Genomic DNA, 18,028 nt, shown 5'->3' on the forward strand with positions numbered 1-18,028 from the left:
TTGCCCTTGGGCGATAGAAAACCATTGACAGGGCCCTTAGAGCAAGGGACAACCCTCTGCCTCACCCTCCATGAAATTCTTATCTTTCAATTGCCGAGGGGTTGCTAGCCCCCCCAAAAAACTAGCCCTCAGAAGGCTACTCACTTTGACCGAGTTGGATGTAATTTTCTTACAAGAAACCCTCTGCCCAGCTGCCTCCCTCATTCCTACTCTCAACTCTTGGCTGCCGAATTGGACCTTCTATGCTATGGATGCATCCAGGAGATCGGGTGGTACTGCTATTGGTTTCTTTAACAAGTCTATGGAGCTCAGGAACTCTTGGGGAGGCAAAGGTTTTATTGGTATGGGTTTATTCGCCCACTCTCTTGGAACTGATATCCGTATCATTAATGTATATGGCCCTTGTGTGGAGAGGGAAACATTTCGGAGGACCCTACTCGACTCTGAACTATTACGGGCAAATAATATCATCCTGGGAGGATATTTGAACTTCTCATTGGGATTCTGTGAATCCTGGGGTCACTCGGCCCAGGTTGACAGCCTTTCCGACACGATCTCTACCTTACTCGAAGAGCATCAGTGGGTAGACATTCCTCATGTCAGAATCCAGTATACTTGGACTAATAACAGAAGCAATGTTCACAGTCTTGCTAGAAGGTTAGACAGATTTCTTATCAAAGAAGTCTTCTTTACCCTTCATCCTCGCATTAGGCAGTGGGTAGGTATTGGAGGCATATCTGACCATCGGCCCATATTTTTGGAATTGTCAGATAACATTCCAAAGATTAAAAGCCCCTTCAAATTCAATGCCTCCTAGCTCAAGGATCCCTCCTATCTACAACTGGTATCTGAATACTGGAGAACCAATCCCATATTGGACCAGGAGGATCACACTGCTGGTTTTATTAGGAAATTGTCTGATCTTAAGAGGATGTCCAGAAACTGGGCACATCAGAAACGGATAAATGATGATAATATGTTGAAGGAAGTAGAACGAGCCATAGCCATATATGAGGACTCATCCAATGGTACCTTTCTATCACAAGAAAACAAGGACCTATACACCTCCCTTGTCTCAAAACGCTCCCAAATCCTGAAGGAAAGAGAGGAGAGCTGGCGACTCAGAAGCAGGGCTATCTGGCTGACTAAAGGTGATAACAATACTAAATTCTATCATAAATTTGCTAATGGTAGGAAAGCCATTAATACTATATGGGAGCTACAAAATGAACAGGGCCAAGTGGTAACTGCTCAGCAGGGTTTGGCTAGGCTTGCCAATTAGCACTTCAAGTCCATCTACAAGGCGCCTAGAGAGGTGAACATCTTGGAGATAATGCGGGTTGCAGAACTCTTCCCTAGATTTGTAGAACAGGAGGACTCGGAGAATCTGATGATGGAAGTGACGAAGGAAGAACTTGAAGCCACCATTAAATGGTTTAAGAAAGATAAGAGCCCTGGACCTGATGGGTGGACCATCAAATTCTATATTGCCTTCTTTGATATCCTGGGGGATGATTTACTCAGGATTGTGGAGGAATGTAGAAGAAGTGGCAATATTCCCTCAGCCATAAAATCCACTTTTATTGCCCTCATTCCGAAATCTGATTCCCCTACCTCCTTCAATGATTTCAGACCCATCTCCCTTTGTAACTGTCTGTATAAAATCATTGCTAAGATTATCGCAAATCGCCTGAATCCCATTCTGTCTAGGCATATATCTCCTGAGCAATTTGCTTTTCTACATCATCGACAGATACACGAGGCGATTGCCACTGCTCATGAACTACTTCACACTCTGCAGACAAAGAAGCAGAAGGGCATGATCTTAAAGGTGGACCTATCGAAGGCTTTTGATAGAGCCAATTGGCTCTATATCAGATTATTATTGACTCATTTGGGGTTCCCCTTCGCATACACCAAATGGATCATGAGTTGCATTAAGGATGTATCTTACAGTGTCTTACTTAATGGGGAAGCTACACCTTTCTTCCTATCTGAGAGAGGACTCAGGCAGGGTTTCCCTCTCTCCCCTATACTTTTCTTACTAATAATGGAAGGCTTAAGCAGATCCATCATTGTTGCTCGCAACATAAATCAGTTGGTTGCTATCAAGATTTCGGAGAACTTTTATCTGACCCATCTTTTGTTTGTTGATGACGTCCTGGTTTTCTTAAATGGTAGCATTGGTGACTTCACTTTTCTTCATAATATTTTCAAACTCTTTCAACAGGCAACCAGGATGATTGTTAATGAGGGTAAATCAACAATTACCATCTTCGGATGCTCTCATTATGAGACCATTTATACTACCCAGCGCTTTCCCTTCTCTGCACTCAACCTGGAAGACGGGCTTAAATACCTGGGCTTCCAGCTAAAGCCTCTTGGATATAGGATTGCAGACTAGACGTGGCTTATTGTGAAAGTGGAAAAACGCTTACAGATATGGTACCATAAATACCTTTCCCGTGTCGGTAGATTAATTCTCATAAAGGCGGTTATCGAGGCCACACCTGTGTTCTGGATGACTCTAGCATGGATACCGAAAGGCATTCTGAATAGACTCCAAAGTATATGCTGCAGATTTTTATGGAAGGGTAACCAACCCGAGAAAATCTTTGCTTGGGTCAAATGGGATAGAATTACATTACCAAAACGATGGGGAGGATGGGGCATAAAAAGGCTTGATCTATTTTAGAAAGCCTTGGCTGCTAAACTTGGCTGGCAACTCATCACCTCCAATAGTCTCTGGTCCCGGATTGCTCAAGCAAAATACATATGGCCCATGAATTTGATGGATTGGTTTAGGCAGACACACCACACGAACAACAACATCTCCAACATTTGGAAGGCAATGATGAATGCGCTTGCTCTATTGTGACAAGGTATCACATGGAGAATTAATGAAGGAAATGCAGTTCGTATTGGCACGGATCCATGGGTGGGATGTGGGAATGCACACATATTGCCAACTGATTTGATAATATTCCTAAATAATAGGGGCATCATCTACATCAAGCACATTGGAGATCGTAATAATTCCATCGTTCTTCAACAAGCTTGGAAATCGACACAAGACTTAGATATCCCTGAGCAATGGCGACTTGACTGGCTACAATACATTGAAGCTCTCACTCAAGCACATATCTGACTGTCAGAGGAACTAGATGAAGTTATTTGGGCATTCGCAAAAAACAGAACATACTCCCCTAAAGAAGGATACATCAGACTCATGGATCCCCATAAACCTCAGTCTATTGACCCGAACTGGAGATCTTTTTGGAAACTCAAGGCTGCCCCTTGTACCCGCCTATTACTGTGGAACATTCTCTTTGACAAGATCCCTACAAGAGCCAATCTGATGAAAATAACCTTTCATGGCCCTTTTCGGTGTCATCTTTGTCGACTTGATGAAGAGAATACTGAACACCTCTTCCTGAACTACCCATCCTCTATAGAGTTTTGGAACTGTATTTCTACACACTACCCTTCCCTGATCCCCTGGCATGGTAACACCATTCAAGAGGCCTGGAATTCTTGGTTCCAAGCCCACAAGGCAAAATGCAGGAACATGCCTCTCCTAGCCTGCTGGGCTATTTGGATTGCTAGAAACCACTCCATATTCAACCTCAAGGAACCTCACTGGCCTTCCATTCTACTTCATACCATTGCTGATTATGATCTCCTTCCTAAGGATAACAACATAGCCCATCCGCGCACCATCATACCAGAAAACATAGACAAATCTAAACCATGGGCATATTTTGATGGTTCTGCTCAGGAGGCAGGATGTGGTGGGGGAGCCATACTTTTCCTGAATGATTCACACAGGTTTAAAATACAAATTAACCTGGGTAGGGGTACTAACAATTTTCCTGAACTCTGTACAGCAAAAAATCTCATATACTTCGCCTTAGAGCATCATTGTAGTCATCTTCAATTGTTTGGTGATTAAAAAATTGTGTGTAACTGGCTCAACAATGCATCACATTGTAATGCATATACATTGAGGCATATTCTAGGAGAAGCTTAAAGATTGATAGCCACATTTGACTCCTTTGTTTGTCGACATATTTACAGGGAACAAAACTTGGAGGCTGATCAACTTTCAAAAGAGGCAACGCATTTACAGGGCAATGACTGGTTGATACAGGAGGAAATCGATGGTACCTACCATCAATACTACCACAGACCTTTTGTACAACATGGAAAAATTGGGCTATAAGCCCAATATTTTGCTAAACTCATTGTATAAATTATGTTTTTCTTATATATCTATTTTAATGGTTGTATATATAACAGTATTGGTTTTGGTACATAGTATATCTCTCTCTGTGCAGAGACGATGCAATTTTGGACCTTTTTCCCTCCTTCTGTTGAGGGAAGTTTTGATACAATATGGTTGATAGCAGACTCCCTACGTGGAGTAACAACGATTAGCAGTTAAGCTTTTATCTTTATCTAGATAGTTCCATGTATCTTGACGAGCAACCTTGCCTCCATATGCATATGCCTTGGCATCTACAAAATGTAATTTCTTATATATTAATAGAAATTACGACTTTTTCCATGGGAAAAAAATAAATTCCATAATTTTGTTAATTTTTTTCTTTTCCTAAAATAAAAATAAAATAAACCACAATCATCAAAATTTTTGTTAGGATTTTTCACCTAGCTTATAAGTTCATAAGTCTCTAAGTAGTAAAATAAATAGGAGTAGCTCAAAAATATTTACAATTACTCAGCGTGTTACATATTCCTGCTATATTTTATCACCATTCTCTGGGTTATTCTACCCATTTTAATAGGATGGGATAAGCTTCCTTCATAAAATTATCATCCTCTTAGGTAGCCTCTTCTAAGTCGAAGTGCCTCTATTGCACTTTAAACTGGGTGATGTCTCCCCTTTGTAACATTGTTTCTCCCTTGTTGAGTATACATTGAGGCTCTACCAGGAAATCTCCATCTGGTTTGACCTACCACAAAACCATAAAATATAATTATTCCATGTAATCACTAGATCAATATTGCTAATATCTAATTAAATTTCCAATTTAGATTTTACCTATATATCCCGCCAATGAATAAAATGTCTAGGATATATATATATATATATATATATATATATATATATATATATATATATATATATATTCAATAATGAAACATGAAATACATTATGAACTCTTATATGACTCATTAGGTCCAACTGGTACGCCACTGGTCCAATGCTTTCCAGTATTTGGAAAGGGCCACAAAATCGAGGGTAATATTTGCACAACGTCCCCATCTTAGAGTGCTTTTATTAGGTTTAACTTGTACATATACATGATCCTCGGCTACAAACTCCATGTAAGTTATCCTTTTGCCTACATCCACGTTTTCATTATAATTATTCCATGTACTCGCTAGATCAATATTGCTAATATCTAATTAAATTTCCAATTTAGATTTTACCTATATATCTCTCCAATGAATAACATGTCTAGGATTATATATATATATATATATATAGAGAGAGAGAGAGAGAGAGAGGGATATTCAATAATTAAATATGAAATACATTATGAACTCTTATATGACTCAGTAGGTCCAACTGGTACACCACTATTCCTATGCTTTCCAGTATTTGGAAAGGGCCACAAAATTGAGGGGCAGTATTTGCACAACTTCCCCATCTTAGAGTGCTTTTATTAGGTTTAATTTGTACATATACATGATCCTTGACTACAAACTCCATGTAAGTTATATTTTTGCCTACATATAAAATTTTCATACTATCGGCATCTTTTAAGTTCTCTTGAACTTTCCTCATGGTTTTCTCCATTCCTGCTAACATGTATGGCCCTAATATTATTAGATCTTTAGGGTTATTCCAATTGGTAGGGGTCCAACACCTTCTTCCACATAACACCTTAAACTAACTCATTTTTAGGGACCCATGATAACTATAATTATACACGAATTCGACCAAATGTAAGTACTCTTCCCATTTAGTGGGTTCTTGCATAACATAAATTCTTATCATCTTCAAGCACTTGATTCACTCATTCGGTATTCCCATCTGTTTTTAGATTATATTCAATAATAAATTGTACCTATGTCCCTAATCCGGTAAAACAAGTCTTCCAGAATGTAGAGGTAAATTTCACATCTCTATGTGATATAACTACTCTCTCTATTCCATGTAGTTGAAACACTTCATGAAAATATTAGAAATTTGAATGGTCTTGTAAGTAGATTACACTAGAATGAATTGAGGTACTTTACTTAATTTATCCTCCAGGACCATGATTGGATCATTATGTCTCTTTGACTTGTGTAATCCTATTATGAAATCTAGTGTAATAACTTGCCATTTCCATTGAGGATCAAGTAATGGATGGAGAAGAACAATTCGATTTTTGTGTTCAAATTCAACTTGTTGAAACTCTGAATTTTTTTCCAAATATTCCACAAAATCCCTTCTCATACTTGGTCAAGAGTAATCGATCATTATTGTTGAAAACAAATGTTGATATTCAGGACGGACAATGTAACGACTTTTATTGATTTCATCCAAAATAAGTTGTCTAACCGAAATCTTGTTACGAAAATAAATTCTCCCCTGAAAATTAAGAAGCAATCCCCGTTAATGCTATATTGAATATGTTTTTTAGGGATACTAGTTTGATGGTATTGTTGTCATAAAAATTGATATTCTGGATTTTTTTGTGGAAGTTCTTTAATATGTTCCAAAAACTTAAATTTTATCTAACTATAGTGAAATTGATACAGAGAGTGCACACTTATACTTATTGCATCTCCTACTCAATTTTATTTTCCCTTTAAATGCTTGATCTCAAAATAAAATTTGCTAAGAAAAGCATTCCATCTTGCTTGACAGGAATTCAGGTTAGGATGTTTGAAATATATAGTTAAAATGTTATGATGCATCATCAATAAAAAAATATTTCCCAATAGGTAGTGCCTCCGTATCTTTAGTTCATGGACTACAATAGTTAATTCCAAGTCATAAGCAAATTTTATATTCTCATGTTCCTTAAGCTTCTCAGATTCGTAAGCTATTAACTTCCCTTCTAGCAATAACACTCCCCTAATCCCTTCTTCATAGGCATCTATGTAAACTACAAATTCCTTATTTAGTTCAACAATATTTAGCACAGTGGTAGTGGTTAATAATTGCTTCAGTTATTCAAGTATTCATTAACAGTTAGTGGCCCATTAGAAATCCCTTTCTTTGTTCACCAACAAAGTAATAAGATAAGAAATTCAGTAGAATCCCTCAATCAAAGGACGATAATACCCGATGAGCCCTGTGAAATATCATATATCTGACACTTTTTTTGCACATGCCACTCCATAATGGTTCTCATATTTTTAGGGTTGACAATTATACCTTCTACCGAAATGACATGTCCAAAGCATTGGATTTGATCCTTATAGAAATATTACCTATTAAATCTAGCATATAATTGATGTTCCTGTAAAACTTGCAACACTATCCACAAATGTTCTTTATGTTCCTATAGATTTCTGGAATAGACTAGGATATCCTCTATAAATATTAAGAGAAATTTAGCGAGAAACAAGAGGAATAGACTAGGATATTTTCAGACTCATGAATGTTGTTGGAACATTGGTTAGTCCAAATGGTAAGATAACAAACTCGTCATGCCCATAACGAGTTCTAAATGTTGTCTTACATATATCTTCTTCCCTCGCTCTAATTTGATGGTAACCTAACCGTAAATCAATCTTAGAGAAGACTATAGAACATTTAACTTAATCAAATAAATAATCAATTTGAGGAAATATGTACTTATTTCTAATAGTCAATTCATTTAGCTTCCTATAATTGATGCAAACTCTGAAAGTGCCATCCTTTTCCCTTATAAACAACACTCAAGCCCCCCAAGGTGATACACTTTGGTGTATGTACCCTTTGTCCAATATTTCTTTTGATTTCATCTTGAGCTCTATTATCTTAGGTATACTCATATTGTAGGGACACTTTAAAACTAGGACAGCTCTAGGAACTAACTATATTGTAAAATCAATGTCCCGCTTTGGGGGTAGTCCTAGTATACTTTTAGGGAACACATTGGAAAAGTCTTAGATAACTTGTATATTTTCTTAGGTGGATATATTATCCTTAGTATTGGAATACCCAACATGGAAAACATATTTCAAACAACCCTTCTTGAGACACTTTCCTAATTGAGATGGAGTAATAAGATATAATTTTACTGGCTTTTTTCACTTCATAGATTTCTTGGTTAGAACCATCTAGAGTGAGTTAACTAATAGATTTATCCTTACAATTCACTAAGGACTAGTGCCCTTCTAACCAATACATACCAATCAACTTGTCATAAGATCCAAGAGGAAATATGTTCAAATTAACTTTAATCTGTTACTTTCCTATTTCAAGAGAACAACCTCATACCTTGACATTCACTCTTGTCTTTAAATCTAGTTGCTAATTCTATGAATTAGGGATTTTCGAATTAATGAGTCTCTAAATGACACTTTTCTATTATATTAGGACTGATGTCACCTAAACTTACTCTAAGATCTACTAAAATAGATATCATTTGGTTAAATAACTTATCTTCCAATTCTATCATGTTAGGTTAATAATCTGATTGGTGGTTTTCCAAAGCAGCGTTGATCCTTGGCATGCTCCTCACCACTTCAGTGACTATAAAAGCTTCTTGAATGTTAGAAAATTTCTCTATTCTAACACGGTGGGGATAATTTTATAGTAATGTAGTTCCCCACAACCCCAACACTGTAAAGTGGGGTTTTCTGGTTGACTAGGTTCTATTTTTCTTGATACTTATGTTTGTTTAGACTCCTTTTGAAATTTAATCTTTTGATAAATTTTCTTAATCCATCTATTTCCCAAAATTTTACTTACACCTTTAAAAATTGAATTCGTTGTATTTTTGGTATTTCAAAATTTTCTTCTACCCCTTGTTATGTGACCAGATTTTACTACCATCTATGTTTTTCTTCATTTGCTGGTAGTAAATTTGAGCTTTCCTAATTGCCTCATCCATCATTTTAGGATTGTCAAATTCCAACCTTTCCTTCATAAATACTGGTAAGATACTAAGAAAACATTGGACCTTAACCTTTTCTTCTCATATATATAGGACATATCCTAGCAAGGATGTGGACTTGGTAAAAAATTCATCCATGGTCAGTTGTCCCAACTTTAGATGATTATATTCCTTTTTCTTTTCATCGTTAAATCATTCTATCAGATATTTATTTTTAAAATGCTTTTAGAAATCGTCCCAAGTCACCTCCAATTATTCAATTCCTTGCATTGTCTTTACTTCTTCCCACCATAAGGTGGCCTTTCCTTGAAGCTAGTAAATATCCATCATGGACTTAATATTATTATCATACTCATAAATTTGAAATTATTTTTTCATATTGATAATCCACCTCTCCATCAAATGTTGGGTGTTTAAGTTTTTTAAACTCCCCGTGTTATTCAATATTTTGTTGCTTGATTTTTCTTTGATCATAAATGTTACCAAATTCCTGCTCATTATCATCCCTATCTCCCTCAGCTATTTGGGTATGGATTCTTTCTGGCATGTTATCATTTCACTGTCTAGGTTCATCATCCCTCGCTCCATTGTGAGGATTGGGTATAGAATTCCTATGATTCTCCTTCCCAAAAGATTCTTCATAATTTTTTTTGGTCCCACATTAGTCTTTCATTATCAGTTATCAAACGAACCATTTTATATTTTAACCGATGAGAAGTTTCCACCAACATCGGTTTTGGATTTTGACATTCCTCACCCAATTGTGCCAAAATTTAAGGGTTTTCCTCTACAAATGGTATAGGACCTCATTCCACTGTTGGTCTCACTCGAGGTAAAATTTTAGCTCCTGTCCTCATCATGCTTCTCACCTTTGTGCACATCAACACATTTGTTATCTCTTCAATTGCCCAGACAGAACATAGTGTTGAAATTGTGGCTTTAATACCCCTTGTAATACCCATCCAAAAAACAAAAAAAAAATCTAAGCTGCCCTCATTTACCTTTGTACTTTATACACAACTATTTTTATAAAGTTATTACTCATGTGGCATTGGGTCATGGAATTAAAAATAAATTCCAAAGTTTTTATGATAGAATTTGTGGGACTTGTAACTTAAGGAATAAACATCACACATCTATACATTTTGAGACTTCATGGTTATACCTATATATCGATTCATACATGCATACTTTGTAATTTAATGGAGTTTACCTTCTCACTAATGTTTTACTATTCACTCGTCGGTGATGTTATGACCGTGAGAAAATGTCATACAAGTTTTTGACCCTTCTCGATGTACTTTGGTTTAACATGTGGAGGTGGTATCATCGTCAATTCAATAAGGTATCAATCCTACGGTTTAGTCACTATTATAGGGTTAATAAAAAACTACTTGATTTTTCACGAGCGTTTGTGAGTCATTTGCATGGTCAATCTGTTGGAAGAGGTCTACCATTCAACCTTCTCAAACATGCCTACACACCGCCTTTGGTAAGATCTGCTTACTCCAGAAATTTCACACATTCTCTCATTTCTTGTTCAACCTTTACGATGTAGTTCTAAAATCTACAATTCAGGTTTACTTCGTATGCTATTCAAGGAAACAGGTTTTTGTTCAATATTTTGTTGTGCCTCTCATGAGCCATTAGGAGAGGGTTAAACTAACACATCATTCACGGGTTCCTACAATGTACCAAAATGCCAGGGCGGGGAAGCACCTCTAGGTACTGGCTAAGAGGTTTATGCATTGTTCCAAAATTTTTTAAGGTTATGTTCCACAATTTTGTGGGTTTTATAACTCATCTTATATTTCTTTTTTTTGATGTATAGGGTTTTCATGATAACACTCAAATTGATGGGTAGTCATTTGAAGGTGTTGGTGGTAAATCTTGCTCTCGCTCCCAACACGGAATGCTTCCTTTTCCCAGGTGCATATTTTTTTTTTTTGTTTTACCTAAGAGAGGTTAAACTTAGAGTGTTTACCTGACTTGCTCAGGAATTCCTAAACTGAAAATTGTATATTTTTCTAAATATCTGAAGGAGAAAACTACTGAAGCTTGATAGTTTTAAGAGATTAATGAGAAATTTTGGCTGCAAATGTTAAGTTTAGATTGAATCTTCAGGTCGTCTCAAGAATTTGTTTATGGTTGCTATATTTGTACTGTCTACTAAATTATAGGGACTTTCTTTGATACACTTTGGAGAATCTATGTATATTGTTTCTTTAAAACTTCTTTAATATATATATATATATATATATATATATATGAGTTCCGACTACCACAGAATATTTCTTGTTTGATGAAAATATTTGTGTTGCATGAATGAAATATAACTCAGAACATTATTCAGGATTTATTATATACATGTATATCTTCTTTTCGGTTATCTATTTACATAAGAACTTTGAAATGTTACTTACATAAGATTTATATTATTCAATGTTGATATTAAATTTCTAGCATACAGTCATATATTTTAGGCATTTCACTTTACTTTATGATGTACAACTGCAAATATGTTTATGGTTTGGAAATTTTTTATGCAATTCTATGTTTGTGTGCCATTTATTTGCAACTCTAGGACTACACTGAGGTGGCTGGTTAATTCAGACCTTGTGAGGGAACACACCTAGACTGTAATGATTGGCTTTTAATTTCTATCCTCGAGCCTTCACATAACTATATTTAAACATTTACGTCATACATTAACAAGTATTGTATTAGTTAACCAATTCCTTTTTTTGTTTACTTTTTTTTCTTTTAAGTTACAGGGTTTTCCCTCTGGTTTTCCAGTAAATATATATTCCAATATTAACTAACTATTACCTTTAAAAAATAACATTGATTGTTTTTCCGAGTTAATGACTTTAAGATTAAGCACAATTACTTTCTCATTTAGTTCGAGAGTACGATAATCACACATAGACCATTTATTTCCACAGAGAATTTATTGAAGTGACATTCACATTTTTTTTTAAATCAGAGTGACATTACTCTGCTAAAGAGAAAAATAATTAGTCAGACACAACATTTCTATCCTTACCACTAGTATTATCTATAATTACTTACATGCTATTTCACATCAACTAGTAAATTATAGGAAACAACACTTCATCTGAGCATGAGAAAGGAAATTACATCCTTTTTCTCCACACAAGATTCATTATACCTAAAAATAATATGTCAGTGAGCCCAATACGGTTATCTCTTAGCAACAAAAACACACTAGGTCCAACCTAGAATTCAGAGACTTATTTCAATGTGGAGGTTTCATTGTCTCTCTGTCCATCTCAAGAATAAATCTTGGCAACATTATACCTTACCCTCACAACATTTTGTACATGTTTCTTAATAAATATACCTTTTCCATGATGCCTACAACTTCATTCTATTTTTCTTTCTTTCGTTCCTTGGATTTTTCGTGTTGAGATCATATTTTATATCAAAGGAGGGGTAAGGTAATTGATTCTTAACTTCCTCATAAATGAACTTCATCTAGGTTTATTTCTAGTAAATTCCACAATTTCATTAATTTTTCTTTTTTAAGATAAAAATAAAATAAATTTTAATCATGTCCACTAGGTCTTGGATAGACATTGGTTGGGTGCTTTGTTTAGGCACTCGTTGATGTGAATACATCGGTTTAATTCCCTACCCCAATTGAGGTGATATGTTGGAAATCTTGAATATGTAGTGCTACCAAGATTACAAAAAAATAAAATTAATCATCAAAATTCTTGTTAGAAGTTTTCAGTCAGCATATAATTTCATAAGTATTTAAGTAATAAAATAAATAAGAGTAACTCAACAGTATTTACAATGACATAAGGTGTTACCAATATGGTGGAAGATCAAAATAAATTTATCTTATATTTTGCATATTAAATTCACATTGAATCTAATTTTCAAAATATTTGTCACACTACCAACCTTCATGACCTTTGAAGTCATCAAAACTATGGCAATGTGGGAAATCTTTTGTCAATTCTAAATATTTTAATTGATATAATACGTAGGAGAATAGAGATTCTAAACTATGAAGATTTTGGAGGAAAAAAATTCCTAGAGGGACTATTGACATTTGAAGAAGAATTCATATTCTTATATGTTAATAATATATTTAGTTGATTTATTCTAGGAAAACTGAGTGAATGTGTCACAAATCTAGAAGTTGTTTCTATAGGCAATATTTTGTTCATATGTTTAAATAAAAATTTCCTTGTAAAGCATGAGATATTTGAGGGGTAGATTGAGTGACTTTAAGATTTAGAAAAATCCAATTTATGAAGTGATTAATCCAATGATTTTAGGATTTAGAAAAACTAATTTACGGAGTGATTTATGGGTGATTTATGGAGTGATTTTAGGAAATAGAAAATTCTATGATGTTTCTAAATCCTATCTATTGTAATTCTACGAGAAATGAAAAAGAGAGTAAGTTTGAGGAAAATAGAGGATGGGCAAAAGATTTTGAAATCTAGTCATAAAGAGGAAGGAAATGTTCTAAGTGGATGTATGTACATATTATTCTCATGAAATGAAGTTTTCATTATATGATTTTCTATACATGATTTTGTAATTCAAACTTGAATGTATGAATTTAGAATGAATGGTAGATAGTGGAAATCTATCATATAAAGGAATAAATTGTTGTTATGGGATTTCAGGCAACTATGTAAAAGAAGAATTAGGTATCTTCATAGATATTCTGTGTGTTTGTTTTATTGTAGGATCAGAGAACCAGATCAAGAAGTGGTTAAAGGTGTATGGGCACTTTGATGTCAAAACTGAAATGACATCCCAAAAGTAGAGAAGTTGAAGTCATAAGAAAAGTAGGATTTTCTTGCATTAATATTCTTTCTAATTATATATAATATATATAAAATTAACAATAATAATTTATTGTCAAGGCCATTATCCAATGACACCAAATTGGTGTATGAGAATTTGGGTAGAGTTATCATCATAAATCATGTAAATTGAGGCACTTACTATGATTTAATTTTATTCTTAGTTTTCTGGCTTGACAAGAAGCTTTTGAAAATTAATTAGGTAAAATGAAATATGATTTTGAATCTTTTTATGTATATCATTTCTCATATATATTTGATATTATATTCAATTATTTATTATAATAATAATATATTTTTAAGTTCATCCACAGGGTCTTGGATAGACACTGCTCAATTACTCTGTTAAGGAACTCCTTGATATCAACTCATTGATTCAATTCCTCACCCTGATCGAGATGATATATTGGACACAATGAAGATATAGTCCTACCAAAATTACAAAAAAAAAAAGTCAGTATCTATATAGACACTAAATTGGTGTATAAGACACCGTGTTTATGGGAGTTGGTGTATGAGAATGATCATCATCATAAATCATTTAATTGAAACCACTCACTGTGATTTAATTTGATTATTAATTTGTTTCATGTGGAAGAGAAGTTTTAGAAAAATATTGGTTACAATTCAATATGATTTGAATATTTTCATGGATATTATTTCTTATATATATTTAATATAATCTTTCTTATATATATTTAATATTATGTTCAATAAATATAGTAATAATAAGAATCTATTTCTAAGGTGGCTGTGAATATAAACACCAAATTCGTATACGAGAGCCCTTTGTTTATGGGAATTAGTGTATGAGACCCCTCATCATCATAAGTCATGTAAATTAAGCTACTTACTATAATATAATTTGATTCTTAAATTTTTGTGTGGACCACAAGAAATGATTGATTCCAATACATTTCCATTTTCAATCCTTTTTAGAGATATTCTTACTCACCTATATATATATATATATATATATATATATATATAATATTATATTTAATGAAATATAATAATAATAATCTATTTTGCAAGTCATTGTCAAACTAGACACCAAATTAGTTTATGAGACATTCCTGTTTATAGGAATTACCTTATAAGACCACTTATCATCATCAATCATGTAAATTAATCATGTTACTATAATGTAATTTGATTCTTAATTTTTTTCTTAAACAAAAAACTTTTGAAAATATATTGCTTAAAATCCAATAAGATTTTCAATCATTTTGTGTATATTCTTTATCATATATTTTTAATATATATTCAATTAAATATGATAATAATAATAATAATTTATTTTTAAGGTCACAATCAAGCACACCAAATTGATGTATGAGGCCCCCTTGTTTATGGGAATTGAAGTATAAAACCCCACTATATATTGAACATTATATTCAATTATTTGAAGGTCACCATCAAGCTAAGCACCAAATTTGTGATCAAGACAAAAATAACCTCCCATATCTATGTGACTTATGCATGACTTGTGACACCAAATTGATGATCAAGATAGACACCAAAACAATGTATGAGACCCCTTTGTTCATGGAAATTGGTGTATGAGATTGACTTCAAACACCAAAATGGTGGGGAAGCCTAGACACAAAATTAGTGTATGGGACCCTCTTGTTTATGGAAACTGGAGTATTAGACACACCCTATTTATGGGACTTCTAGAATCTATTTGAGTACTAAAGTTTAGCAAAGTGTAAATACTTTACTTCACTATAAGGAAAATACCTCCTAGCAAAGGCTTTTGTGGAGGCCCCTATAAAAATATCCCAAAAATCCATTTGTAGCAAAGGTCACTAGTGGAGGTAGGAAGGCAAATGTTTTAGTGGATGTTTCTTTTATGGTGCATGTAAACTATTCAAGCCCACCAATGCTTTACCATCTATACATGCACCAAAGCTGCATATAACATGGTGCACAATTTTTTTTAATAAAAACCCACAATGTGCTAAATATTGAAACGAATTGGTGCTTGAGTATTTTCTAGCACGTGTCTCCTTGATATAGTAAAATGTCCCAGTGTTATTTGACAATGATGTCTAGGTGCCCTAAATTTATAACAATTCCCCGGGGAATCTTATAAAGTGTACCAATAGATAGTTTTTAATTTTAAAAAAATATCGATGCTATTGTAAAGCCACAAAAATGGTGCATTACCACTAACGTAAATCCCCAAGTCATCTTGATAAAGAACCACAATAATTTTAAATAATAAAAAAAAACAGTGCTTTTGGATATGTCCCAGCATAGTTGGATTCGCAAAACACACGAGAGGAGTGTTAAAGAAAAGAATCCCTCTCGAATGTAATTTTTATTTTTATCATCTATGATGTGGGAGAGATTTGAAGCACTCGCGCCACTCTTTCCACGTGAAATTGGCCTAACATCAGTGTTTCTCTTTCTCACCATATTTTAGTATTGTGCTCATTGCTTGAGTTTGTAATTTTTTCAAATGGTGTGAAGATTTATTTTTCTCCTTTGAGTGTCCAAAATTCCACCCCGATGACCAAATGTCCAGGTTATGTCTATGTTTATTTCTAATTTATTTTTTTAGTGTATTATAATTTCAAATTAGGTTGAATTTCACATTTTTTTTTGTAAGAAGAGAAAAGAAAGGGTGTGCTAATGCTCGATATGTCTGTCTCGTAGTAGGAGTAGTGTGTGCTATAAATTTATAGGGTGCACCATGTTTTAGTGTGTGAACATAATGAACCACTGTAGTGGAAGTGAATTTTGTAAATATAAATGCATCAGGAAAAATGAAATAGATTGTACGTTGGTGCATCACTCCCATTGCTTTTATATTTACCAAATGCACTACAAATAAATATTTAAAAATATTCCTATATCTTGGTGCGTTTGTTAACCTGAACGTGTTGTACCGGTGCCAACAATTTACATGTGTGCACTCGCACACAAGTATGTCATAATGTTATGAAAAGATAAAATTATGAAACACCGATGGTGTGTCATACTTATGTGCACACCATTACTGGTTGATATAGTTGAGGGGACACTGGCTCTCATGAATGACTATGTTTTGAGCCCACCGATAAGTTTTTTTCTTCAAATTGAAATTTATGTTACCATAGTTATATGTACATGTTTTGTTTAGTAAAAAAGATATATTTTATGTATGAGGTTGTTGTATTTAATATATAATTCATGTAGCAAAGATATCAAAAAAGGTAGCAATAGCAAGAGTAGGAGTAGTAAGGTGACCCATATAATATTGTCTGACCATGGCAAGTCAGAGAGAGGGAGAGGGATTTATACCCTCTTCATATTACTACAGCGACCCAAGCGCTCTTGAGGATTGTAGGCCTCATTAATTATTATCAGAGTGTACATCCATGAAGGCACACATCGTCTTATTAACACGTCTAATCTCTCGATGGAAGGTCGAAGAGTAGGATTTTTGTGTGAGTCTTGAGTTATGGTATAGCCCCACTGAGGAGGACACATAATTTGTCACTGGCCTATCTATGAGAGGGGAGAATTTTCACCAGTTGCCTTATGTCCCCCATAATGTTGTAGTTGATCTTCAACCCATGTACACTCGAGATATGTCGGGTCTCATATGATTAGTCCATCATATTTTCAAGTCCCTAGTGGTCAACTACATATATGTTTTTTTCTATAGAGGAAATCCCTGCACATTCTTGCAATGATGGGAAACTAATTGGTTTCCCTCTTTTGTATTATGTTGATTATTTGCTTTAAGTTTCATATTGTATCAGATGGCTTGCCATTCTTTTGAGGTAGTTTTGCACGACCTTAAAAATATGTTTTTCAATGTCAAGAGAGGGAAGGGAGACCTTCCATTTTTCTTGCGAGATTTTTAATTTATTTTTTGAGAGGTTTCCAGAGATAAGTCCTACATTTGATCGTCACCATCCTTGGTTGATCACTTAGGCCAGGATGCACATGTGGCCCAAATGATGCCCAAGAGGGGCATGATGGAGTCTCTCACTAGGATTTCAGATGAGGCACTAGTGCTACTGACCATTTTGGATGACCATGTGTTTTTTGTGTTGGCGTATCCATATACAAGGATTGATTGGATAGGGTGTCCAAAAATATTCTTTATAATGG

At 34.4% G+C, this 18,028-nt stretch overlaps 1 protein-coding gene across 1 annotated transcript; it reads left to right on the forward strand.

Annotated features, from left to right (window-relative positions):
- Positions 1-247: 247 nt before the first annotated feature.
- LOC149165709 (uncharacterized) lies at positions 248-1,282 on the forward strand. Its single transcript, XM_089429912.1, has 2 exons — positions 248-718; positions 884-1,282. The coding sequence occupies exons 1-2, from the start codon at positions 248-250 to the stop codon at positions 1,280-1,282; spliced, it is 870 nt and encodes a 289-aa protein (XP_089286038.1).
- Positions 1,283-18,028: the final 16,746 nt, after the last annotated feature.

The sequence above is a fragment of the Pinus tabuliformis genome, chromosome 5_1 (genome assembly GCF_031772625.1).
Source record: "Pinus tabuliformis cultivar Carrire ecotype Pingquan chromosome 5_1, CPIR1, whole genome shotgun sequence".
NCBI lineage: Eukaryota > Viridiplantae > Streptophyta > Pinopsida > Pinales > Pinaceae > Pinus > Pinus tabuliformis.

Excerpts from the sequence above, each read along its gene's own strand:
- LOC149165709 (XM_089429912.1), top strand. The coding sequence starts at position 248 with ATGGATGCATCCAGGAGATCGGGTGGTACTGCTATTGGTTTCTTTAAC. Across the intron at positions 719-883 it reads ATCCTCGCATTAGGCAGTGG|GAGGATCACACTGCTGGTTT; the intron begins GTAGGTATTGGA and ends ATATTGGACCAG.